At 32.9% G+C, this 25,297-nt stretch overlaps 2 protein-coding genes across 2 annotated transcripts; both read left to right on the plus strand.

The window, feature by feature from the left end:
- The first annotated feature begins 2,420 nt into the window (after nucleotides 1–2,420).
- LOC146534308 (uncharacterized) lies at nucleotides 2,421–6,175 on the plus strand. Its single transcript, XM_085193239.1, has 8 exons — nucleotides 2,421–2,503; nucleotides 2,750–2,836; nucleotides 3,417–3,549; nucleotides 4,120–4,268; nucleotides 4,671–4,731; nucleotides 4,882–4,987; nucleotides 5,506–5,601; nucleotides 5,996–6,175. The coding sequence occupies exons 2-8, from the start codon at nucleotides 2,767–2,769 to the stop codon at nucleotides 6,071–6,073; spliced, it is 693 nt and encodes a 230-aa protein (XP_085049365.1). The 5' UTR covers nucleotides 2,421–2,503; nucleotides 2,750–2,766; the 3' UTR covers nucleotides 6,074–6,175.
- A 2,032-nt stretch (nucleotides 6,176–8,207) lies between these two features.
- On the plus strand, nucleotides 8,208–11,713 carry LOC146534309 (uncharacterized). Its single transcript, XM_085193063.1, has 7 exons — nucleotides 8,208–8,329; nucleotides 9,114–9,270; nucleotides 9,449–9,594; nucleotides 10,162–10,222; nucleotides 10,305–10,425; nucleotides 10,876–10,971; nucleotides 11,393–11,713. Exons 1-7 carry the CDS (start codon nucleotides 8,218–8,220, stop codon nucleotides 11,492–11,494), a joined length of 795 nt encoding a protein of 264 aa, XP_085049189.1. The 5' UTR covers nucleotides 8,208–8,217; the 3' UTR covers nucleotides 11,495–11,713.
- Nucleotides 11,714–25,297: the final 13,584 nt, after the last annotated feature.

Here is a 25,297-nt window from a genome sequence, read left to right on the forward strand (position 1 = left end):
ATTACAGGATCATTGAAGTCGGCGGCTCCGTTAATAACCTTCAAATATCAGGGTTAAGCAAGTTCAGTGTAGACTCTGCAGTGTATTTAAGTCTACATTAAATATTTGTATTTATACAAGAGATATTACCTCAAAAGGGACTGCCTTTTGAGGTTAGGGAATATAGAATAAATTGGTTGTAAAAGTTTAGGAACACAAAGTAACTTTTATCTATCCTGTGATGAGGAAAAAATGTAAGATATATTTTTTATTTCTATTCGTACATTGTATTCATAATTGTTTATCGTACCAAGAAATATTTGGCTATCGTTATCGCTTTACATTTTTAAATATCAGTTGTAATAAAAAATACATATCAAAAAATATAAAAAAACACTTCTGCGACGCGACGGTGGGACAAGGTTCCAAGCCATGTGTGGATAGGGCTCTAGAGAAAGGGATCTCCTTACAATACGGGCCCCTCAAGCAAAACTGCCTTCTGCATCCGGTTCTTGATCCAACAGCTAAGCGAGAACCTCTTAAGATATTGGCTTTTCGCTATTAACCCGTTAATCGAACCCACTATGGGCACAATGATAATCGCATTGACATCCCACATAGCGGTAATCTCATGGACTAGGTCCAAATATTTAGATATTTTCCTTTTTTGGCCTTCGCGAGATTGTCATCATGTGAGATAGTAATGTCAATATTAAACCATCAGATTTAGAAAGATAGTTTGGTAGAAAATTGAGAACTTGAGTGCCTTAAGGTTCTCTCTGTCTACCCTGCTGTGAGCGGCATGCAGCGTGAAGCTGATAAAAAACTACTTTAGACGTTTAACAACGACAAATGCTTGTTTTTGTAATCTATATATATATATATATAAAATCGAAAGGTCACTCACTCATCACGAAATCTCAGAAACTACATGTGCCAGGAATCTCAAATTTTGCGTAGGAGTTACTTATAGGACGCAGGTGCTCGCTAAGACGGGAATTTGCAATATTCAACTTCTAAGGGTTTGTTTTTTTGGTTGAAAGTTTGTATGAAACTTCATTACTAATTACATTTGTCTTTGTCATTCGTTACTACAAATGCTAGGAGTCTCATATTTTGCATGAACGTTATTTATAGGACGTAGGTACACAGGGAGACAGAAATTAATAATAACGTAGTTCACGCGGGCGAAGCCGCAGGCGGGCCGCTAGTTATACATATTTGTAAGTGTTTATAAGTTCAGTTGAACACTAGAAAGACTACTTGCGTTATATCTCTTTAGATAATAATCTGTTTCTAAAACAAATTATCAACAACTTTATACTATTGATCAAATCATTAATTATGATTTTAAAATAATAGTCATTATTTATTATGACGCAAAAATGTATAGGCTCGAATAAAATGTCTCCTCTTTTTTTTATTATCCATACCTATATTATAAATTCCAAAGTAACTCTGTCTGTCTGTCTGCCTGTCTTTAACGCAATCAGGGCCAAACCGCTAATTTAATTGTGATAAAATATACTATACTTGAGGGTCTCGGGATGAACATAGGATACTTTTTTTTCTCATATTTGTAATATTTTCGATATATACCAATATATTAAAATATTTATTAATTTGACATGCATTTATTCCGCCGTGTTAATAACAACCGTCGCTATACGACAGTTGCTAAGCAAAGATTTGCAAAGTTTGTTGTTACAAAACGTCACCCAAAATGAGCTCTCTATTGAAAACTGAAAAAAAATTTCATCAAATCATCAAAACATAAATATATTTAATAAATATTCGTATAGTTCAAGCGGGCGTAGCCGCATTCGGGTCCACTAGTTTATAATATAAAACCACCGGTTAATTGCGAGTTGAACTCGCTTACCAAGAGTTCCGTACCAATTACAGGACTAGGTCAATAGGAAATTATATAGTATAACTTTTTACTTTCGCTTTTTTTATTTGTATTGTAAATTCTCAGTTCATGCTAAATTTTATGACTAGGTCCTGGGGAAGTCTATAGATTTTGATTACGCAGAAAATTTAATACAAGTTGTAGCAAAATCGATGCATATATCATCGTATTTTTTGATTGCATTGACTTAGAAGCTTCATTTTTTATTTGCTTTAAGAGACCATCGACATGAATACTTGTTATTTATCTCAGTTTGATATCTTCACGCGATCTTGAAGTAGTCTTGAACGACAGACAGACAATAAAAATATCCTATAAGAGTTCCATTTTCTTGAGTACGGAACCCTAATAAAACAGTAAAAACTGACTGGGTAACTAGTGTCACAAAATTAGTGCAAAATTTTAATTAAATAGTTTTTTTATGTGTTTAAACAAAGTAGAATGGCCCAAATAACATATATGTAGTTAATTTTTTTATCTTAATAAACATATTGATGGTTTCCGTTATTAGTTAATTGTTAGATAAAAATAATCTTCAGATTAAAGTAGACGTATGTATATATTACCGATAAATTTATATTTTCAATTAATTTTAATTGTGACTGCGGTAAGGTAAATATAATATGTATATTATTTTTTACTCATCACGCAATGCATTCTGAATTCGGCAGAAAGTGGGGAACGGAGTGTCTTAACACTAGGTTCCCTCTGCCTAACCCGCTATGTGCGGGATACAGCGTGAAGCTGTATACGAAAAAAGAGTATTTTTTACACTTTTATAAGTTTTGACCATTTAAAGTAAAATAAAATTAGTGACAAAATGACATGTAATATTGTATATTGGTCTTTGCATTACAGAATAACTACATTATAAAATGAAGATATCCATCCTTGTTCTTCTCATATTTGGTGGAAGCACCTATGCAGATTCTCGTTTTATAACTGGTATGTATTACATATTTATTATTGTAACAGAGGCATAGCTTTTAACCATTGGATATCTCCGCACAGGGAATCCTAGCGAGATATCAAAGGTTCAAATTCTTGACATTCAAGCGATTTTCTTTGTCAAAAAAAAATCGACTTGTAAAATTGTCTTAATGTAATTTTCTATTGGTTTAATTCAATAAAACAATAAATAAATAAATAAATAAACCGTAATCGTGAAGCATTTTCCTTTGGCTGCGTTAGTAAGAATACAAGCACGTTGACCTTCGCCTCTTAACACGGTCATATAGCAGAGAAGTCAGAGGACATACAGTATAATGTTAAAAACATATATTATACATATTAAACGTATATTATAAAAGATTTATTCGAACCTTCTAATTGTTAGTTTAAATTACATTGAGGTCATAATTCGATCTCGACAGAAGACTATTAAAATATTGTTATATCATCGCGTCAGTGAAACAGAAAAAACAGAAAATGATACTTTTTTCTTCACACAACGTTCTCTCTCTCTCTCTCTCTCTCTCTGTTTTCTCTCTGTGTGAAAAATAATGATTTAAACTTATTCTTGCAGAACAAGATCTATCTGACTTCGTTACGCTACAGATCTATAGATATTTTAATCGACTTGCACAGAGGATTGTAGATGCTGGACTCGATCCACTGGAAATTGAAAATGCCAAATTTAAAAATGCAATTATTCCCTCGTAAGTTTTGTTATGATTACATTTATTTTAACTTCGCTATTAAAGAACTTACATGAATTATTTAAAGTACATAAACATAAAAAAAAATCGGTCAAGTGCGAGTCAGACTCGCCCACCGAAGATACCGTATCAATTTCAGGATGGCAAGTCAACGGGTTTTTAAATTTTTGAGTAGGTAGTGTTGTTTTGTTTTTTTTTTTTTAATTAAAGGGAATAATAGTTATTATCTTAGTCAATTGGTGAAATAGCTTGCGTTCCTGACGACTAGGAGTATCCTCATCAGTGTGAAATGGATGCTACAGTATTTGAAGGAATAAAGGCTTCTTTTCTTCATTTTGGTCCCTAAGATAGGCCTGTGTTAGACCTGTGTTAGATACTATCACTCTCCTCGTCCGTGACAATAGTCAATGGTAACCAATTGTATCAAACAATTGGTTTCTTGGTATCCTCAATGCCTCATCATCTATTAAGGAAATGGCAATTGTGATCTGGCCGTAAATAGCCAGCAAATAAAAATGGCGTTAGCGTCTCCAAGAAGACAAAATATTGTATGTAATATATCTATTACAGGATCATTGAAGTCGGAGGTTCCGTTAATAATCTACAAATATCAGGGTTAAGCAAGATCAGTGTAGATTCTGCAGGTTACATACATTCCCTCCGAAGACTGGTAATTGATTTGTCACAGGCATGGACAAACCCTCTTAATATATCTATCGGTGAGTTAATTATTTTATATACTATGATTTTAATAAATAATACTATACAGATACATTGGCGGAAGTAGAGCAAGGCTTTGTGCTTTGTCTACAAACTGGAAAAATGAAAATGAATGAAATATGTTATTCTCCGAGTGGGAGATTTTAACCTGCATATATCAGGGTGAATAGAGGGAACCTAGTGATAAAATACTCCATTTCTCACATTCCGATACATTGTGCGTTTATGGACGGGACTTAACGTCGCGTTTTATTGCCGGAGCGAATAAATAAAATTAATTTATTTCCTCGATTGAGAATCGAACCCACAACACGGACTCTGTGCCGCTACGCCATGACATCCTCAATTTCTTCCTTCTAAAGTCTCAAAAGTATTTAACTGATCATACCTATCAATTTCAGGTAACTTCGAGACTGAATTAAAAGTTCTCGATAACAACTATAAAGTTGAATTAAGTGGCAAGTAAGTCTACTAAATAAAATATTTATTAATATACAATTAATTTAAATTCTTTATAATAAGGATACTTAAAATAACTTATTTTTATTGACCTTGTATTTTTTTTATATTTTTCCATATTTTTTTTTATTAATTATATTTTATTAATTTCAGTGCAATCGTGAAAAGTTTCGCTATTTCATCCATAATCGATTTTGATTTTAGCAACGGAATAAGTGTTAGCAACGTTGTCCTTAACTTTGAAGCAGGTTCTATTGAGGTATTTATTCATTTCCCTACGTTATTTTTGCATATTTCATAATTACTCTAATTTAAATGAAAATTATTTTAATTTCATTATATTATCATCGTAAAAAGAGGTGCAAAGTAAGAGAAAATAAAACAAAATTGTCCATTTTTTTGTTTTCCAATGTACTCTTTGATAATTTATAAATTACGAATTAAAACATAAATTTATAATAAAAAATATTTATTAAAAAATATATATTTACATACCTTCGCTCTGGTGTCCAGGCAAAACGCGGTGTTGAGTTCCGCTACTCAACACACAATGCCTCCGGAATTCGGTGGAAATGTGGGAACGGAGTGTCTTAACTCTGCCTACCCTGGAATATAGTGTGAAGCTGATTTTTTTCCAGTTTTTTTTCTGTTCCAGTTTCCACTCGACAGTACTCCACCATTTTAACATCAGTTCAATGTACTACTACTATATATATTTCCATTACTACATATGTATATATTACATGTATATTTACTTTGTTCTAATATTTTTTTCAGTCTAATTTGTCGGTAAAAGCTTTGGGTAATGACTACTCAGAGGCTGTGAACAAGTTTTTTAAGGAGTCACTGATTGATTTTCTTGATGATAATAAGGTGAGTTTTAACTGCTCAAAAGTTGGTTAACGTTTCGCTTATTGAAACCTTCAGTTAATAATTATCATCATAAGTAATAGCTCAATATCCGAGGGCCCCCAGACCTACGTCATTTTAACAAAGCTGAAATTTTGAGGACTGTATACTTATAAGGGGTTTGAAATTGACGCGTAAATAATATATTTAAAATTGAGGTTAATTCAGTTTTGCTAAAACGACGTAGGTCTGAGGGCCCTGGGATCTCATTCTATAATGGATATATATCCATGTACATATATACATATATCTGAAATACTTATGTAGTTACACTTTTCATAACACTTCAATTTCTAAATTTCATTAAAAAAAATTTTTTTAGACCTAAGTACCTACCTAATTTTATTATTTTTTTCAGAATCAAATTGACAGCATTCTTGCAGAAGTAGCAAAATCTGCTTTGAACGAATTACTGAGGCGCCCATCATTACTTTAGTTTCCATAGAAATAAATAAACATTTGCAAATCATTTATCAATTGCTTTAAAAGACTCCATTCAGTTATTATTGTAGTTTATAAGCCGAATACAGAAGACACCTCAAAATCACCGATAATGAATGCCCCTGTGATATGGTTATGATATTTTTTTAATTAACTATAATAAAATATTTTAAAAATACATTTGTTTTATTTATTACGATTAGGCAAAATTGATTCATTTATTAATGTTTATGAGTAGTTATTATAATTTGAACCCAGTCGTGGTTGCGCAAGGTTACAAGCGTGTGTTCGATTTCCACTCGGGGAAATGAAATATTAATTTATTTAGAAGACGTATAAATATTTGAACGTACGAGTTCGAGTTCCGCACTCGAACCCGTGCCTCCTGGAAACCGACCAGGCGCTCTTACCACTAAGCCATACTTTCTCATTTATATTGTTAGCATGTTTCATACGTTTTCTAAATAAGTATTTTTCTTTTTAACCGACTTCTGTAAGAAAAGGAGGTTATTAAGAATAATTTTTGTGGAATAACACTTTAAAAATGTCAAAAATATTATTTTTTATTTCCTCTAGAATCTAGAATTGCGCGGAAAATGGAGAACGGAACTGCTGTAATGAGAACGAAGTGTCTCAAGGCTGCGTTGTTAGGATCCCTGTACCATGTCTATGCCATGTGCGGGATACAGTGTGAAGCTAGTTTTTTTAAAAAAACAAAAAAAATATTTAAACATATGTAACTTATACCTAGGTATTACAGCCCAACTATGCAAAATAAAAATCTTGGTTTATTTTAATTTAAATATAACAATTTTACCAAGTGAGATGTGTACGGAACGACTACCAATACGACTGTTATGCTCTATTGAAAGGGATATGTATTTCCAAAAAAGAATCTAAAAGAATCTAGAAACCTAGAAGTCCTAGAAGTAAGAATACGTTTAAAAGTAAGAAGTCCTAGAAGTAAGAATATGTTTATTCTTTTTCTTCTTATGGTACGTTTACCATAAGTAGAAAAAAAATGTGAATATAAAAACAAGAAGTTGCGAAAAGAAGTACGAGTCGAATTCGTTCACCAAGAATAAAACAAAATGACATGGGGGGGACGGGAGATGTAAGTCGCCTGTTTGCAGACGATGCAGTGCTCATTGCATCATCAGAATACGAGTTGCAGGCATTAGTCACCACGCTGAAAGATCGTATGTCTGTATCGATCATGGGATATACGCAACGTGGGTCACAGAACATTAAAGAAAAATGAATGCTGTGAAGATGCGACCTCGAATCCACGATGAAGAGATACAAAGAATGGTAAGTACTAGCGCGGATGTCAAAGTGAGAATGAAGAAGCTCATGTGCTCATTTAGTTTGGGTACGTCTAACGAATGGGTAATGGAAAAAATATTAATGTAGGAAAAATGACAGATAAGAGAGGTAGAGGGAAACCTCGATTGGCCTTCACAAAGGAAGGTCACGTAAAAAGCATGAAGACTTCTCAGAGGGCATATATGGAGAAGTTGATGACAGTGGACGAATCGAAATAGGTATGTGAAAACTCCGCGCTCCGTTCTTTTCACCCACCAGCTAGTGTTACAATGTGAACCTAGAAGTAGTAGATTAAAACTGATATTTGTACTCTTCTGAAAATGATCAAATTTCGTGATCGTGTTTACGTCATTATATATTATTTTGATATAGATTATTTGAGTGTTGTTATCAATTAAGCCTCTAGTAGCACCGAGCTAGCACGCCCCATATTACATTGGGTCCTAACCAGTATATTCATTTGAGGTAAGTTATTTAAATTATTTTCTATAACTGTTTGTTACTTTTACGGTTCCGTACCTCAAAAGGTAAAAGCGGAACCCTTATAGGATAATATGCTGTTTGTATTTAAAAATAATTTATCTCGAGATAGAGTGGACGTGTTAAGCTTTAAAATTAAGAATCTGAGCTTACGCAATCAAAAGATACGAGTATTTATTTATGTATTGGTTTTGCATTTTGTTCGAAATTCGCCGCGTATTCAAAAGCTGTAGAGTATATTCAGTGGACCTTCAGTTATAAAATTTAGCACGAAATGAGAGCTTACAACACAAATAAAGGATCTTTTAACATACTACTATTTTTCAGGAAATCATGCGACCAGAAGTGTTGCTTCTAGCTCTCTTAGGCTTTGCAAACGCTTTGCCTTTGGAGACCAAAGTAAATCAAAATGTTGCTCTATTAAAAGAAATTTTAGAAAACACACGTAAGTTATTATTTTTTTTACATTCCGACCACAAAGTCATTCAAGTACTTACACTAAGCCATAATATTTTCTTTGCAATAAAATTTTATCAAATTAAATATAATCTACAATAAGCGCTATCTTATCTATATTGCCACAGTTTTGATTTAGTAATTCTGATTTTTAATATGATAGTAATGTACTTAGGTATATGTACTAACAACGTGCACCTATGAATCTTTTTTACGATAACATGGTTTTAAAGTGATAATTGCATGAATAATGAATGACTTCATCTGTTACTGGGGTGTTTTCAATTCGAATGAACGAAAAATGAAAATAAACCAAACGATGGTAAAATGAAAATAAATAAATATTTTCCATTATTACTCTGTTCCTATACGTTGTAGCAAGATATAATATAGCCTATAGCCTTTCCTAACAAATGGACAATCCAATAGTTCAATAAAAAAAAACTGGTTGTCTTTACAATTGGTTTACGGATGATTATTTTACCTAATAACGTCATAAGTTTAATTATTTACTTAATTACATGGATTAATTACAAGTAATATTAAATGGATAGATGTTTGGGCCAATCGCTTATATCGCGCTCTCCCTTGCTCGCTTGGCTCCGGCGGAACGTGACAATTTCTTCGTGTAGCCGCCGTTCATCGATTTATAAGATGTTATTACATCAAAATTCAGCTTTGTCAGGATTTGTGATACTAGTAAAGAAGTAAAGACTAGTTAAGACTGATATATTTATACTTGAATTAAATAAAAAATACATATTAATTTACAGAAGAAGGAGCCAGAAACAGTGTTGTAGAATCAGCTATATTAAATGTATTGGAACAATTGAGGCAACTCATGATATCGGGGTCTGAAAGTTTTCCCATATTAGATCCTATTAACATAGAAAACATTCATATTGGTGAAGATATTATTAATGTACCCAAGTAAGTATGATATTCGTTAAAAAAATAAAAATCAAATCAGTTTCACGCTGTATCCCGTACACAGCAGGATAGGCAGAGGGAATCTAGTGTTAAAACACTCCGTTCCCCACTTTCCGCCGAATTCGGAACGAATTTCGGATAATAGAGTAAAATACAAGTAATTTTTAACTTTTTTTAGTGCCTTCATCACCATAAATGACTTAACCATACGTGATTTGAGTACATTTGAAATGGAACACATAGAGTTCACGATGGTTTCTTTATTACTGCAGCGTTATAGACTTGACTTTGACCTTTCTATACCTGCAGTGAATGTAAATACATGTAAGTATATTTTTTTCTAAAAGATATTTTTTTAAACCTTAGTCTCTGCTTACCTCTTTTGCCTCGTCCGCTGTCATCGACCTCTTCATGTATATCTACAGGGGGATGCTAATACTTTTTACGTGACCTTTTTCCAGTATCATCGATGCCACATGGCACTTTGGCAGAGAGAACTTAATGTTACACCACACTATTATCCACTTCCTATGTGAATAAAAATAAATTAGCTTCACGCCGTATCCCGCACACAGCAGGGTGCCTACCCTGGAAGGTTCCCTCTGCCTAGAGGGAACCTTCCTATCCTATTTAGAGTAATTTTACTTAAAGGAGCTAGATACTGTCTTTGGGTCCACGCTTATAGTAGTTCTTTTTTGTTGTACATGTATATGTGTCAACAGTGGTCCTAATATATCAATTTTATGGCAATTAATTTAGCTTTTTGCAAAAAAAAAAAATATATAAATGAAAAAAATATTAATATTGACAATTGTTTGAGTTAAGAATTTTTTCTCGTCTTCAGTTAATATTTTACTATAATTGTTTATATATATTACTTTACTATTTCAGCCAACTACGATATGTGGTTCAAAATATTTGGTGGTGACATCTACGGAAATGGGGATATGGGGTTAGTTCTTCACCATTATAGCCTTAATAGTTTATTTAATTTTAATAATCATTTCATACTGTATTACTATATTTTTTTTCAGACTTCAAATAGTAAAACCAAGAGTCAAAGGCCATATAATTGTTGGATTAAGATTAGGTCTCGATGGTATTTTCCTTTCAATATATGAATGCCGCATCAGTATCGGAATAGATGAATTTAAGGTAAACATATAATAATTATAGGTAAATGCATAATAAAGAGAGAGAGCCCAGTCCTGGCACAGGGGCACAAGCGTGTGACGGTAAACGTAACAGGTTATATGTTCGATTCCTACTCGAGAAAATTAATTTTTAATATTTTCATTTATTCGCTCTGGTGCCGAGGCAAAGCCAAAGCCCTTGCCATGCTTCCAGGCGAGGCGAGATGGGAGCGGAGTGTCTTAACACTGGGCTCCCTCTATTTACCCTGCTACATGTGAACCACTATGGCTTAATGGAACAGCGATTGTAATTGAGATGTTTATAAGTTCGATTTCCTCTCATGGGAATTAATTCTTTACATGTCTCGTAAGATAACATAAAGCGGCGTTGAGTTTCACCTTCTACCTTACCCTGCGTATATATTCAGCTTACTCTGTATAGCTAAATAAAAAAAATATATTTCTATTTCAGGCCGTAATCAATGGATTGTTCAACGATAAGGCTAGCAGTGATTTTGCTTCTAGATTTTTGAGCAATTTGATACCAGAGATGTTGGAATTCTTCGAGGTAAGTTCTATAGTAATTTTATGTAAATTTTTAATATTCCTTTTTTATTTTATGATTTTTATATTACCACTATAATAAACCGTGTTCAATTATTGAATTGAATCTAAATAATAATACGAACCTAGAACGAGTGGAGATAAGAGTGCCTCAACACTGAATTGAGACACTCCTTTCTCCACTTTGTGAGCGTGAAGCCCATAAAATAGATAATAAAGTCCAACTAAAGCTATACATATCAGGCAATCAATATTTCTTTTTGTTAAATTATTATTAAATGACACGCAATGCCTCCAGAATTCGGCGGAAAATGGGAAAATGAGTGTCTTACCACTAGTTTCTTATGCTAACCCTGCTGTGGGATTCAGAGTGACGCTGAAAAAAAACATTAAAATGATTTTAAAGAATGATTTTTCCTTAACAGGAGGACATTACTAATATAATAAGCGCAGTTGTGCTTATAGTCGGCAACCTTATCCTCGCTGATGTCGACATCGGGTCGGTACTACCAACTGGAAGTATTTAAAGAAAATAATTAGTTAAGATAATAAAAGAAAAATATAAAGTAAATCGTAAATGATTTAAAATCTTTCCTAATTGATGATTTTTTTGAAAATATATCTTATGTATTTATATATATTATTTACATATATAATTTTGTATATATCTATGTACAGAGATATATAACAGATAAGAGTAAGATAAGCATATTATATGTTGGCAAAAATAAATATTACAACTAATATCAATTGTTTTAATTTTCCACCTTGGTGTTAAAGCCACTTTATTTTTTTTATAACATAATTTGGCAAAAAAAAATTTGGGAAAAATTAAGTAATTAGAATTAAGACAGAGGTTTGAGAACATGCCCGTTCAACGGTAGAGTCCAGGCGTATTTTGCCTAGTATTTATGGTTAAAACAAAATTTTTTAAACTTTAACTAATGTATCTTAATTTTTCCATAGATAGTATTTAGTAATTTTTCCATAGTTATTATTTTTCATAAAAAATTATTATCAAAAATTATAAAATTCATCAAAAGTTATACTAAAAACGATGAGTGGTGACACCTCTGTGTTATGCTATATAATATTATTTACCTTGAGTTAGTTCGTTAGAGATACGAGTACATTTATGTGGTTCTAAAACTCACAAATAGATGGCATTGTTTAAATTGGCATTGTTCTAATAATGATGTTAATCATGGTTCTTTCAATCAAGTTTATTTTTTAAATAATGATTTCATTAATTGGGGTACGTTAATAAATAAATAAAAATAATGCCTTTCCAACAGAGAAACTTACAAATTAAAATTCGAAAAAAATACATGCTGTAATTGTTATAACTGACATAAAAATAAATGTGTTAATAAAAGAAATAGATTTATTTTATAAAAACAAATAAATACAAAATACAAAAAATCACGTTCACGTTGTATCCCGCACCAAGGGCAGAGGGAACCCAGTGTTAAAACACTCCTTTCCCCACATCCTGCCGAATTTTCAAGGCATTGCGGGTGAATGGCAGAACTCAAGACACCAGAACGAAGAAATGGAAATATAAACGTAAGTAATTTTAATATATATTTTTTTAATAATTTAAATGAAAAAATACCTTAAATGTTATAAAATTAATAATAAAATTATATCATATATTTAAATACAATAATTCTTTCGAGTGAGAATTGATCCCGTAACTATCGCTTTCAGTCACTGTTCTTCATCATAATGGCCCTTCATTTAAATTTTTCTAATTTGAGAATTCGTGAACCTTTTAAAATTACGCTGACGAGGTTAGGGCGAGGTTTTAACATATAAACAAATTGCCTTAAAACCACCATGTTTATATGAGATTCAGGCTTTAAAAGGCTGTTTTAACGAAATATTTCGCCTTCGTTGTGTATTCTAAGCCTCTGGATTGCTTTTAAGGCTTGCTTTAAATTGTATTTGATGAATGTTTATCGTTTTTAATAATAATTAAATTTGGATAGGATTTTTTATTTATCTTTTTTTCTTCACGCTATAGGATACTTCCGTTCCCCATTTTCAGCCGGATCCTGGAGATATTGTGTGTTGAGCGAAATTCAACATGGCGTTTTGCCTCCTCTTCGGAGCGATGAAATGTAAATATTAAATAACTCATTCCCCCGCCTGGGAACCGAACCCACAATCGTCGCGCTTGCAGTGGTACGTATATATATTATCTTCCCCCATTAGGGGGAAGGGAAATGGGGAAACATTGTCTTAATACTTTGCTCCCTAAAGCTATGTATAAAGCTATGTATATGCAATTTATAATATATATAAATCAAGTAAAAAGTAAATATATATTTTTTAAAATTCACTAACCTGACTACCCCCTATGATTCTTAGTAAAATTATTACAGCGTTATAATTTTATTAAGAAACATATAGAATGGTCAGCGATATAAGAGTCACAAATATTTAAAAATAAAACACAGTGTAAAATATATTTGAAATTCTGAACATATATTCTTGGAACCAGAAACATTATTGCAACGGACATTTATTGTATAATGGAAGATGAAGCTCCTTCCCGGGGGAAGAGAACAGATGGTCTCGAGAGATGATAGATATGATGTAGTTGATTTTTATCGAAAGAACTTTACTTTCTATTCATCTATATATATAAAAGAACTTGTCCTCACTGACTGAGGTAAGACGCACGCACAGCCGTTACCGCTGATGGTAAAATTGTGAAATTTGGACAGATGTTTACTTTCGTAATCTGGACATTCACTAAGAAGGGATTTTGAAAAATTTTAATCCTAAAGGGGTGAAATCGAGGTTGAAAGTTTGTATAGAAAAAAATTTAAAGCAGCACCGATTTTTATAAAATTGTAAATTCAGACTCTTAAAAATATTTAATTGAACACATGTTTCGTGGTTAATTTTAATTCGTTCCCTAGGGGTGCAAATAAGGGATTCTAAATTTGTATGGAAAAATCTTTAAATCGCCACCGATTTTTATAAAATTTGAAACTAAGACTTCAAAATATTTCATTGAACGCGTGTTTCATGGTTTATTAGAATTCACCCCTATATAAGCAAGCGAAGCTGCGCGCGTCCGCTAGTATAATCATAAATGACTGTAATTTGTGGCAGTAAAGTATTAAAGCGCGACGTTGAGTTCTGCCACTTAACACCCAGTGCCTCCAGAATGCGGCAGAAAGTGGGGAACGGACTGTCTTAACACTCGGTTCCCTCTGCCGGGTACTGCTGTGTGCGGGATATAGCGTGAAGCTAAAGTATTAAACGCTTGTATTAAAGTATCTGATATATTTATAATTAAAAGCTAAGTTTAGTAGTTTATTTTAGCTGTCAGGTATTTGTGTACCCGTTCAACAGTTCGATTTCTATTCAGAGGATTACTTTATATATTTTCTTTGCTTTACGCTGTATCCCAAGTAGGGTACATAAAGGGAACTGGGGAACTTAGTGTTATAATACTCCGTTTTCCATTAAGGAAAATTCATCTCCACGAATTCTCGAGGCATTCATTGTGTGTTGAGTGGTGAAACTCAACGCTGTGCCGACCGTCCTATACTTTATAATATCTAAGTGAAAACAATGACCGTATCAAAGTGCTTAAGGGAATACTAGAGTGGAATTAATCTTTAGCACTAATGTCTCTACCAAACTCAAACTGCTTAAAACCGAGGAACTCTAGAGATTCATATATCAACATAAGGAAGATTTGTGGCCATTTGGCTTTTTGTGATGGTTTCCATTTTGTTAAGTAAATTTGCATAAATATTAAAAAAAATTAAAATAGCACTTATTTTTCTGTAACCCAGAAATATATTTTGGAATAGGGTATGCCTACCCTGGAATAATAAGATACTAGAATTTAAAATACTGGAATTGGGTGACAATTCTACTCTATGGCAGATTTAACAAAAATATTTTTTACAATTTTAAAGTTATTCCATACTTAGGAAAGAAAAATATTATTAAGAAATCATATAAAAATTTGCTCGTAGCGTAATTTGAACCAGCACCTCTTGAAAACCGTCCAAGCGCTCTGACCACTAAGTCATACGTTCTCATTGAGCTACGTCGAAATTCTTATTGCTTGTTACAATTTATTTATGTAGTCAGCATATCTGTAGAGAGATTTTTAAAAATTTCGCTACCCAAAGATAATTACTTAGAATTATCGTTTGGAGAGAGAGAGAGAGAGAGAGAGAGTACTATTTTTTTAACATTTTTTTTATTTTTAAGGACACACTTAGGGTTATGTACTTTTTTGGAAAATTTAATTTTTATATTTAAATAACTATTATAAAACAAATAGAGCGATACCACTTCACTCTCTCCAGCAAACAGCATATTAAACGGGTATCACAGAATTTGAGGATATCTCATTTGAACATTTATTAGATAAATTTTGTTTATAAAACCCAAGGGTCCTTTTTACGGTCTAAGAAAGGCAAGATATAAGTCTTCAACAAATTGTTTTACATATATATATATGTACTTCAAAGCGGCTATAGGAGTATAGGATGATAGGTTCGGATGAATACTTTATATGGAGGTTCCATCAACAGTACGAATATACTTCTATATATTAATGAAAAGATTTTTGATACTTGTCCTTCTTTACTTCGTTGATTTATTTATAACTTTTCTTGTTTGAATGGATATTATTATGCTCAAATAGATAAATTATACTTAAAGAAAGAAGGAGGGTTCAAGTATTCCTTTGACGATTATCAAGGCATGTGAAGTTTATTATGAAACCAAATTAAGAAGGGTCTAATAATAATCAAAAGTTTATATCTATTGATGGGCAGAGGGAGCTTAGTGTTGTGACACTCCGCTCCCCAATTTACGTCGTATTCTGGAGGCATTGCGTGCTGAGTGGTAGAATTCAATGCCGCGCTTTGCCTCAACACCAGAGCAAAGGAATTAAAATATTGAATATTTCATTTCCTCACGTAGGAATTGAACCTACAACCCATCGCGTCGACAATCACACGCCACGACTGGTCTTCAGTTCATATTGTTTTGTCTCTAAATTAAATATTCTTCCCTCTAAAATAAATATGAAATGAAGAAGATCAGCATTTAGAGAAGAATTAGAGTAATTATACTTTGCTATTATGTTAGAACGACAGACTAGGAAATTTGTGTGCTTATTTAATTTACGTACGAGTATAGCTACTAAAACAGTACTTCACCCAAACAATTACATCTTGTTTAGTACAATGTGTTCACACGAAAGTCGTTTTACTCCGATGTTCATTTGCATAATAAACTAATGTGTAATGTTTTCATTTCCGCCTACACAGCTATGCTATATACAACTTCATGCTGTATATAGCATAGCTGTGTAGGCGGAGGGAACCTGGGAAGCTAGTGCACACCGTTCCAGTCCGGCGGGGTCCCCAGAAATGAGAAATAAAAAAAGTGTTAGTAAGTTTTTATCTCGTATATACCGACAATATTTGCACAATTTAAGATAATATTGGTGGTACACTTCTCTGTTTCTCTCCGTAATAAAGAAATATAAATAATATTGAATTTATTACAAAATAAATACATAACAACTTACTCATATATTATAAGAATTCTCAAGCTCGTCCCAAATAAACTTACTGAAATTCCCGGAAACATTTGCAGGTCTCCAATAATAGAAAATGACAGGATGTACAATTTTCCCTTTCGTGTTCCGCTATTATCTAAATGTTGACGCTTACTAAATTTGTCTTTAAACCAATATTTAATGCCAATTTATTAAGGAACATTAATTAATATAAACTGTTTTAAAATATAGGTGAAAATAATGTATTCGTTCGCCTTGTATCCCGCTACGTGCGGGATACAACGTGCGTGCGGGATGCAACGTGCAAAAAACACATATGACACTATAAAATGAATCAAAATTAATAGGACACTTTCAGTAAACTGTAACTTTCAGTAATTTGTGGATAAATCCCAAAAATGATAGCCTTAAAACTGGGTGCAAAATTTGATAATAAAGCCGCTAGTTCAAGCGAGGTATCAGATGAAAAGGATAAAAAAAACTTGAGTCCTGCAATTTTTGTACGAAACCCTCGGTGTGCGGACACAACTCACGCTTGACCGCTATTTTTTTATTTATTTATGTTACTACTCATATCTAAAGTACATACTGTTACATTTTGTAAACCTAGAATGTAAATATTTAATTTCGATTGAAGTATATATCAGTACAATTATGTCTTAAAAATAAGACAGTGAGATGTCTCTAAGATCTCTATATTCTCCACATATGCGTTGTGTAGAAAAATATTACTACTAAAATTAATCTCTAAGTGTTAGACAACACAAAAAAAAACTAAGGCCCTTCTATAAAGTTTTAAATTTAAAACTTGGAAAATTATATACTTTCTTAGCAAACAATGCCGCGGAATAACAAAACTTCCTCGAAGATAAAATCTGTTAAGTTGCAAACTCTGATCGTGTCTGTGAAACGATATATATCTAAAAGGGACTCCACTCAAGCTTTTAAAAGTCTTACGAAATATAAAAGTAAGACTTTTAATTTAATGTATGATTAATAAAAAAAAACTTGCATTATAAAAAATCGCTTTTCGCTTCGCTCGTAAACTCTGTCACTCGTTGCCTCGAGAATTTGGCGGAAAGTTAGTAGTGGTTTAACTCTAGTTTCCCAGGTTCCCTCCTTGTTATGTTCGGGATACAGCGTTAAGCTAAAAACATATATTTTTCAAAATAGAAAAACTTACAGTCGGGACCCAAGTCAAACAATATAAAAAAAAAATGGTCTCGGCTTTTAATTTTCGAAAAATATATATGAGTTGTTTATGCTACCATTGATAATAAAGCTATTTCATGTGTCATACATATTTGTGTTTCCACCGATAAGTAATAATCAGGCGGAAAGGACCGAGGGAGGAGAAAAATTTGATATGAACTAAACTCTCTTTGTCTCTGGTAATGTAAACTTATTTTATTAAAAGGAGTCCGTTCCGTCTAAGCATTACCCGCTTATTTCCTTTTTGCAGTCGAAACCGAGTTTTACTTTTGAAGAACTTCTAAACAGTTGAGCTTATTTTTTCTTTAACTTTTCTATGCCGTACTTTTCTATTCAGTCTTTTCGTTTTTTTTGTGTACTAGTGAATGGAATTATTTTCATTTTTGTTGAGTCCCACCACTCAACACTAAAATTAGGATAGGTGTGTCTTAGCTCTACATTCTCTCCGCTTACCCTATATGCGAAATACAGGGTAAAGTTTATATTCAAACAAACAAATATATATTCCGTAAATGGCATGCGTAAAAACCTTTTTTATTTGTACACAGAATGTTGTTGTACATTTTCACTAGTTCTTTGTTTTGAATTTGAATTTTTTGAATATATACACAATAGAAAAAATGTTTTTTTTAGTTTACAAGTTAGGCTTTTATAAAAAAATCATTTACTCAACTACGGTTGTAACAATTATTGTTATGACTGTTTGTCATGTATTTATTTATTAGGTAAGCCAACGTAACGTATAATTTTTTTAAATTTTTGTTTATAGCTTCACGCTGTATCCCGCATACGACAGGGTAGGCAGAGGGAATCGTTAGTTAGTGTTAAGACACTCCGTTCCCCACTTTCTGCCGAATTCTGGAGGTATTGCGTGTTGAGGAGCAGAACTCAATGCCGAGCTTTGCCTCAACGCCAGAGCGAAGAAATGGAAATATAAACGTAAATAAATATTTCACTTCCTCCAGTGGGAATCGAACCCACAACCGTCGCGTTACAGTTACATCCTTGTGGTGGTGCACCGGCACAAGGGTGTGACTGTACGGCTGTACTATACGGCCTTAACGTATAAATAGGTTTGATTCCTACTCGAAGGAATGAAATATTTAATCGTCACTCACATCAAGATCTACTTAAATCCATAAATAAATTCCCCAACAAAAATATTTCCCGCCCGCATTTTATTTTGACGCAAAACATTTGTTGGGAGGGAAAACAGAATAAACAGCGTTACGGGACTGAAGTATTGTCATTTACCGAAGGTACCTCGGCCGGCCCTCGCTGGCATACTGGCTCTCACCGAGACAACAATGTTTTAGAATGTTTTTGTAGGCGTTTTATTAAATTCTGACGCCTTTGTTGTATAGTCGAGGCTCTCGTGGCGCAGCGGCACAAGGGTGTGCCTCTAACGCGACGGTTGTGAGTTCGATCCCCACTCGGGGAAATGAATTATCAATTATTCATATTTTCAATTCCTCCCTCTGGCACCATAACAAAAAACCCGGCGTTGAGTTCCGCTACTGACCAATTTAAATTAATAATATTTAGATATTTATTTCTATATCAACCTACTAAGATATTCCATCCATCAGCCTTTCAACGTCCACTGCTGGACATAGGTCTCCCCTAATTCCCAAATTAAGATATTATATAACGAGATATTTATTATTTACTTTGTATTATAATAATTTTCCCCATATATTATGAAACAATACAAATATGTTTTATGGAAGGAAAAGTTGGCAAAAATTGCCCCATCTATTATTAAAGGGGTATAAGATGAATATACAGGTAGAGCTATAACAATATATCAGTTAGAAAAAGACCAAAACCCTTTGGAAAGGAAACAAGTGCCAAATCTTTTGGAAACAATGGATTCTGTAGAATTAATAGATATTTAAACTATAATATCTATATTTAGTGTAAAAGTAGTAAAAGGACCACTCATGGCACAGGCTTCAATTCCCACTCGTGAAAATTAAATATTTAATATTTTCATTTACTTGCTCTGGTAACGAGGGAAAGCGCGGCGTTGAGTGCCGCCACTGTACACACGCCTCCAGAACTCTGCAGAAAGTGAGGAACAGAAGTGTCTTAATGGTAACGGAGTGACTTAGTACTAGATTCCATATTGAAGACACTTCCTTGTTTGTTAAAATTACATGTTAAAATATGTAAATTATTAGTGAGTAAGAACATTGTTAGTGTCTAAGGAATAATTTTTATTTTTGTATTTTTTTATATATCTGTAGTACAACATTTTTATAAATATTGAACAACAGAACTCCAAAAACAACATTCGCACTAACTCAACACATACTCCACTGTTCTTGTAACAGCAAATTATTATTATCACATGCTGAGCCGAAATTTATGTAACTGGAAGATTATAAATTACAGGTTTATTTTTATACCTTACTAAATACAAATATTTTATCTTTTTTTCTCAGCTTCATCCGTATATAGCATGGGAACCAGAGGGAACCTAATGTTAAGACAGTCTGTTCCCAACTTTCCACAGGACTTTCCAGATATTGCGTGTTGAGTGGCTGAACTCAACGCCACCATCGATTGTAACCAACATGTGTCGTTATAATATTTATTATCAAAAATATTATAATTGAGGAAAAGTATGACAAAATTGTATGTTTTAAAGTAACATACACCTACGTACCTTTTACTCTATCGTAGGTGTCCATTTTCTACACAACTAAAGTAAATAAATACAAAACGTTGCTATACAAACATTTTAGTGAGTTCTCTCAAAGCTATGCAACTGAAACATTTTAGAGGAATTTTGTATAAGTTTTCTTTACAAATAGAAGAATTTCACTCTATTTGTTTAGATACTACACATATACTATGATATATACATATATAATAGTACAGTATATAACTATATACGAGCACAGAAACACTGTTTATAGTCATGTACGTTTTTATTAAATTTTCTATTTTCTTTATTATATTTAGAAAGGAATGTTAAAAAAATTGTGTAAAGTTAAGTTATTCTTAGCTGAACGCTTCAGCAGATACAATGTTTTTTTCGACATAGCAGCTAGCTATAGAGATCTTAGTGTTTATACACTCCGTTCCTTACTTTCCGTCCAATCTTCGAGACCATTTATGTTGAGTTGAGAGCTTGAAACCGATAATAATTTAAATATAAATATTGTCCTGAGTAGATATCGAACTCACATCCACCGCGCTTACAGCCAGATGTTGTATTACTACTCCATGACGGAGTCAATTAATATTAAATTAGATATTATTTATATTAACATCATATCCACATTAAATTACCTAATAATTTAATATCAACATGAGAGGAATGAACGAAAACACAATTTTCTCCAAAAACATATATATATATATAAAAAAGTTAAATTCCCGTTTTGACGTTCGTTCCCAACTCTTAAAAGATACCTGCGAAGTAATTTCCAACATTAAAATGATTCCAAATGTAATTTTCCGAGGGAGATGTCCCCGTAATCAAGGAAAACCATCAAATAGGTTTATTACTGAGCCCCGCTGAGGATTCGTAGGAGTTAAATTATATTTTACTAGCCTTTGCACGTGACTGTGTCTGTATATTAAGGTTTTTTAATAAATAATATAATAATATATAGGATAATTCTCCTCTTTTATTAAGAAGTAATTATCTGCTTGTCGTTTTTGTCTACGTTGTATACGCGTTTACTATTTTACGGTTATTTTTAAATACAAACTACGAGTACTCGTCCAAAACATATTGTATTTTAATATGATTTCAAATATGTGAAGTGAATTTACTTACATGGATGGGAAACGGCTATTTTATTTGTTTTTCAGAGGGAGCCCTACTCTTAAGACACTCCGTCCCCCAGACAGAGATATTGAGTGTTGATAGGCGGAGCTCAACACCGCCTTTGTCGGTTGTTACCAGGGCTTTACCGGTTATGTTACATTTGAAATCAGAACAAGGAAATGAAAATACTTCCTGCGTCACGGCGGACTAGTTCAAACTATGAAAATGGTTTTCCAGTGAAAAAAAAAACGCTTTAATATTTAATATCAAATGAAAACTAACATTTAAATCCTAAGACAGAGAACTCCAGTTCATAGGTAAAGCAAATGAACGTTAACAGCGAGACGTATAAAAGTAGAATTAACGTTAATTAAGCTTTTGTTCAAAGGATGCCGACAAAAAAACCTAATGAGCATAAATCTTTTTAACTTTTAGCGGTCTTCGTCCAGTTGCTAATGAGATGGGTATTAAGAGTTCTGGGACGATTTGGGTTTGAATATAATGGGTATATTGTATAAGAAAGCTTCTATAATATTGATAAGTTACATGTGTTTTAACCTACTTTTATTAGGATATACAACTTTTAGTACTTGGTGTAGAAAAGAGTGTACCAGGGTAAGTGATTTTAACCACTTATACCACCCATATAAGAATGCCCGAAGAACAAAGCTCTGCTGCCCTCATCTATTGGCTTCTAGAGCATTTCACCAGATTGTCGTTGACGTAGGAGGACGACGAGCTGCTTTACGGGGTAAGCGTGATATATTATCACTCAATTCTTCATCTATCTCATATATCAATCTAATACAAATGTATTATTAATATCGTATAATTCACAGAGTAAAAGGTAATTTCTATTGAATTGAGTTTTTCTCCCCAAACTTGGCAAGTTAAACCCAAGTTATCAATTAACGCGTTTAAAGTCCAAAAGTTTTATGAAAAATGTTAAAACAAAAAGCGAGCGGATGACGTCATCTCTGCTCGCTGATTAATTAATTTAGTCCTAACGAAAAGGGGGGAATTCACACAAAGGAGATAAAAAACTTTGGAGACTCAGTTCGGCTGACCTCAGAAATGATTTAGATCGACTTTAAAAGTTGAAATCCTTTTTAATTTATACATATAATAAAACTACTTTTTCGTCTGTCTATCGTCTGTCTGTACATGAAAGATATATGGGAAAATTTATTATTAATATGATAGAACACAAAACAACAGTTTTTAAAAGTTTAGTTTGCAATGGGAGCTTAGTGTCAACATACTCCGTTTCCCACTTTCCGTCGAATTCTGGAGGCATTTCGTGTTGAATGGCGGAACTCAACGCCGCGCTTTTGCCTCGGAAATATAAATATAAGTATATATTTTGTTCCCTCGAGTGGGGATCAAACCCACAACCATCGCATTACAGTCACACCCCTGTGCTCCTGCACCATGACAGCCTCCTTTTTTTTCCTGTTATAACTTAAGTTATGCGAGGTCCTTAATAACAGCGATCTAGTCTTATATCTTCTATGTCTATCAGGAAAGGGGGTGCAGGAAAACGGGTAAAGTCAGAAAAAAAATGAATAACGAAATCGTAACGAAGCAAAAAATTCGTAAATTGAACAAAAAGAAAAATCAAGTGCTGCATTTTAAATAATAGTACCTAATTGTTCGACAGCCAGCGGTCAAATTAACACTTGCCAATGTTAGCATTCTCTGATTCGGATGAAAATGCGTGAAATTAAAACTGTACTTTTAACTCTATCGTTGAAATAAATTTATCTATTGAAAGAATTTTAATAGGTGGTAATGAAGAAGATATAAGAAATAATTGAAGTAATTATTGTCTGGTCAGGAGGTGAATGAAACTTATGCTTTTCCTCAAATGAGGCCCGAACCTACTACCATCGATTTGTAAAGTTAATAAAATTTAAAGAACAGGATGCGTTTTAAATAATAAGAAACTGAAATTGTAAAAATGGTATGCTAGGTGATTTGGTTGATTGAAAAACTGGCATTTTTTGTTTTTAATCTATGCGAACGAAATTGCGAGCTAAGACTTAGTGTTTGTTTCCTTTTTTTTAGCTTCCTGTATTCCGCAAGCAGAGTAGGCAGAAGAAACCTGGTAAGCTAGATACAGTGGGGTTAAGGAAACCTGGGATAGGTGCTAAGTGAAAATATGCCATTCATAATTCGTTAAGCGCGTCTTAAAATATAAAGCTGAAAAACGAATTATGTTACGGGTGTAATAAACAATTTAAGGATTTGGTTGGAATAAGGAAATTGTTACAGCCACCAAAAAAATACCTTAACAAAATTTTCCTCTAAAAATTACATTTTATTCTAATTACAAGTTATTCTAAGTAAACCATTTCCACAAAAGATATATATTTTATCAAATATTTTTTTTTCAGCTTCACGCATCTTGCAGTTCTTCACTTTCCAACTAATTCTGGAGGAATTTCGTATTAAGTGGCAGCTCTCAACGACTTTGCTTCGCCAGAGGGTCGAAATGAAAATATTAACTATTTAATGTCCTTGCACTCGAGAATTCTCAATGGAATCGAATCCACCTGTTGCGCTTTATCACACATCTGTGCACGTGCGCCAGAACTGACCTCAACTTCCTGAACTTCTAGATGAAAATTTAAAATCGAAAAAATAAAAAAATATATTATAGTACTAGAATTTATATACCCCTAGATATATAATTACTAAAACCCATAAGCTGGTCTATTCGCTAATAATACACATTGTTCTTTCTCGATTCAAACAAGAAACGATTTTAAAACAATTGTTTTAATAATCCACACAATATTACTTATTATTTCTTTGGGAATAGAGACTAAAATCACATACAGACAGATTTCTGTAGAGTCGTCGGAATGTGATAATTTAACGAAGCTCTCTCGTTAGAAGTGAATCGATTTTGTTCTTCTGTTCAAAGCTTTTTTATACTGCTTTTTTAAGTGGAAAAACTTTTAAAATGACCTCGTACCTCACTTTGGAATGTGAAAAAGTGAAAAAAGTCAAATATGCAAGCGTCCTTGGATAGTTTCTAAGAGGCGCGGGTTCAAATCCCGCTACGTGCAAAATTTTGTACATTTCATAAATAAGTACAATAGAAGTTATTAAAATAATAATTTTGTAAAAAATCAAATCAGCTTCGCGCTGTATACCTCACACAGCAGGGTAGGCAGAGGGAACCTAGAGTTCAGACACTCTGTTACCCACTTTCCACCAAATTCTGGAGGCGTTGCGTGTTGAGTAGCGGAACTTAACGTTGCGCTTTGCCTCGATACCAGAACGAAGAAAGGAAAATATAATTTTAAAAGAAGCTAAATAAAATAAAAAAAAAAACACAAACAGAATATATAACCTAAACAAGATATTACAAAGAACTACTTAATATTAAGTTAGGAGTTTCCTTGCGATGTGTGACAACGATGTTAGTACATTAGTAACGTAGACGCTGTAAAAGAAAATATAACTCACTGGCACCTTTTATCATAATTGAATAAGAAAAACATATGGAAATACATATAAATATTATTATTTTTTGTGGGGAAAAATATAAGGTACATACATAAAAAAAACAAAAGTAAAAAAAAAAAAACTTCACGCTGTATTTCGCACACAGCAGGGTAGGCAGGCATTCTGGAGGCATTGGGTGTTGAGTGGCGGAACTAAACTCCGCTCTTTATTTCGACACCACCAAGGAAATGAAAATTTAAATAAATATTTCATTTTCTCGAGTGGGAATCGAACCCGCAACCGTCACGT

This window comes from Heliconius melpomene, chromosome 11, assembly GCF_056956725.1.
Source record: "Heliconius melpomene rosina isolate 202511_hmr_F chromosome 11, ASM5695672v1, whole genome shotgun sequence".
Taxonomy (NCBI): Eukaryota; Metazoa; Arthropoda; class Insecta; order Lepidoptera; family Nymphalidae; genus Heliconius; species Heliconius melpomene.

Excerpts from the sequence above, each read along its gene's own strand:
- LOC146534308 (XM_085193239.1), top strand. The coding sequence starts at position 2,767 with ATGAAGATATCCATCCTTGTTCTTCTCATATTTGGTGGAAGCACCTAT. Across the intron at positions 3,550-4,119 it reads AAAAATGCAATTATTCCCTC|GATCATTGAAGTCGGAGGTT; the intron begins GTAAGTTTTGTT and ends TATCTATTACAG. Across the intron at positions 4,988-5,505 it reads TTGAAGCAGGTTCTATTGAG|TCTAATTTGTCGGTAAAAGC; the intron begins GTATTTATTCAT and ends TATTTTTTTCAG.
- LOC146534309 (XM_085193063.1), top strand. The coding sequence starts at position 8,218 with ATGCGACCAGAAGTGTTGCTTCTAGCTCTCTTAGGCTTTGCAAACGCT. Across the intron at positions 9,271-9,448 it reads GATATTATTAATGTACCCAA|TGCCTTCATCACCATAAATG; the intron begins GTAAGTATGATA and ends AACTTTTTTTAG. Across the intron at positions 10,972-11,392 it reads AGATGTTGGAATTCTTCGAG|GAGGACATTACTAATATAAT; the intron begins GTAAGTTCTATA and ends TTTCCTTAACAG.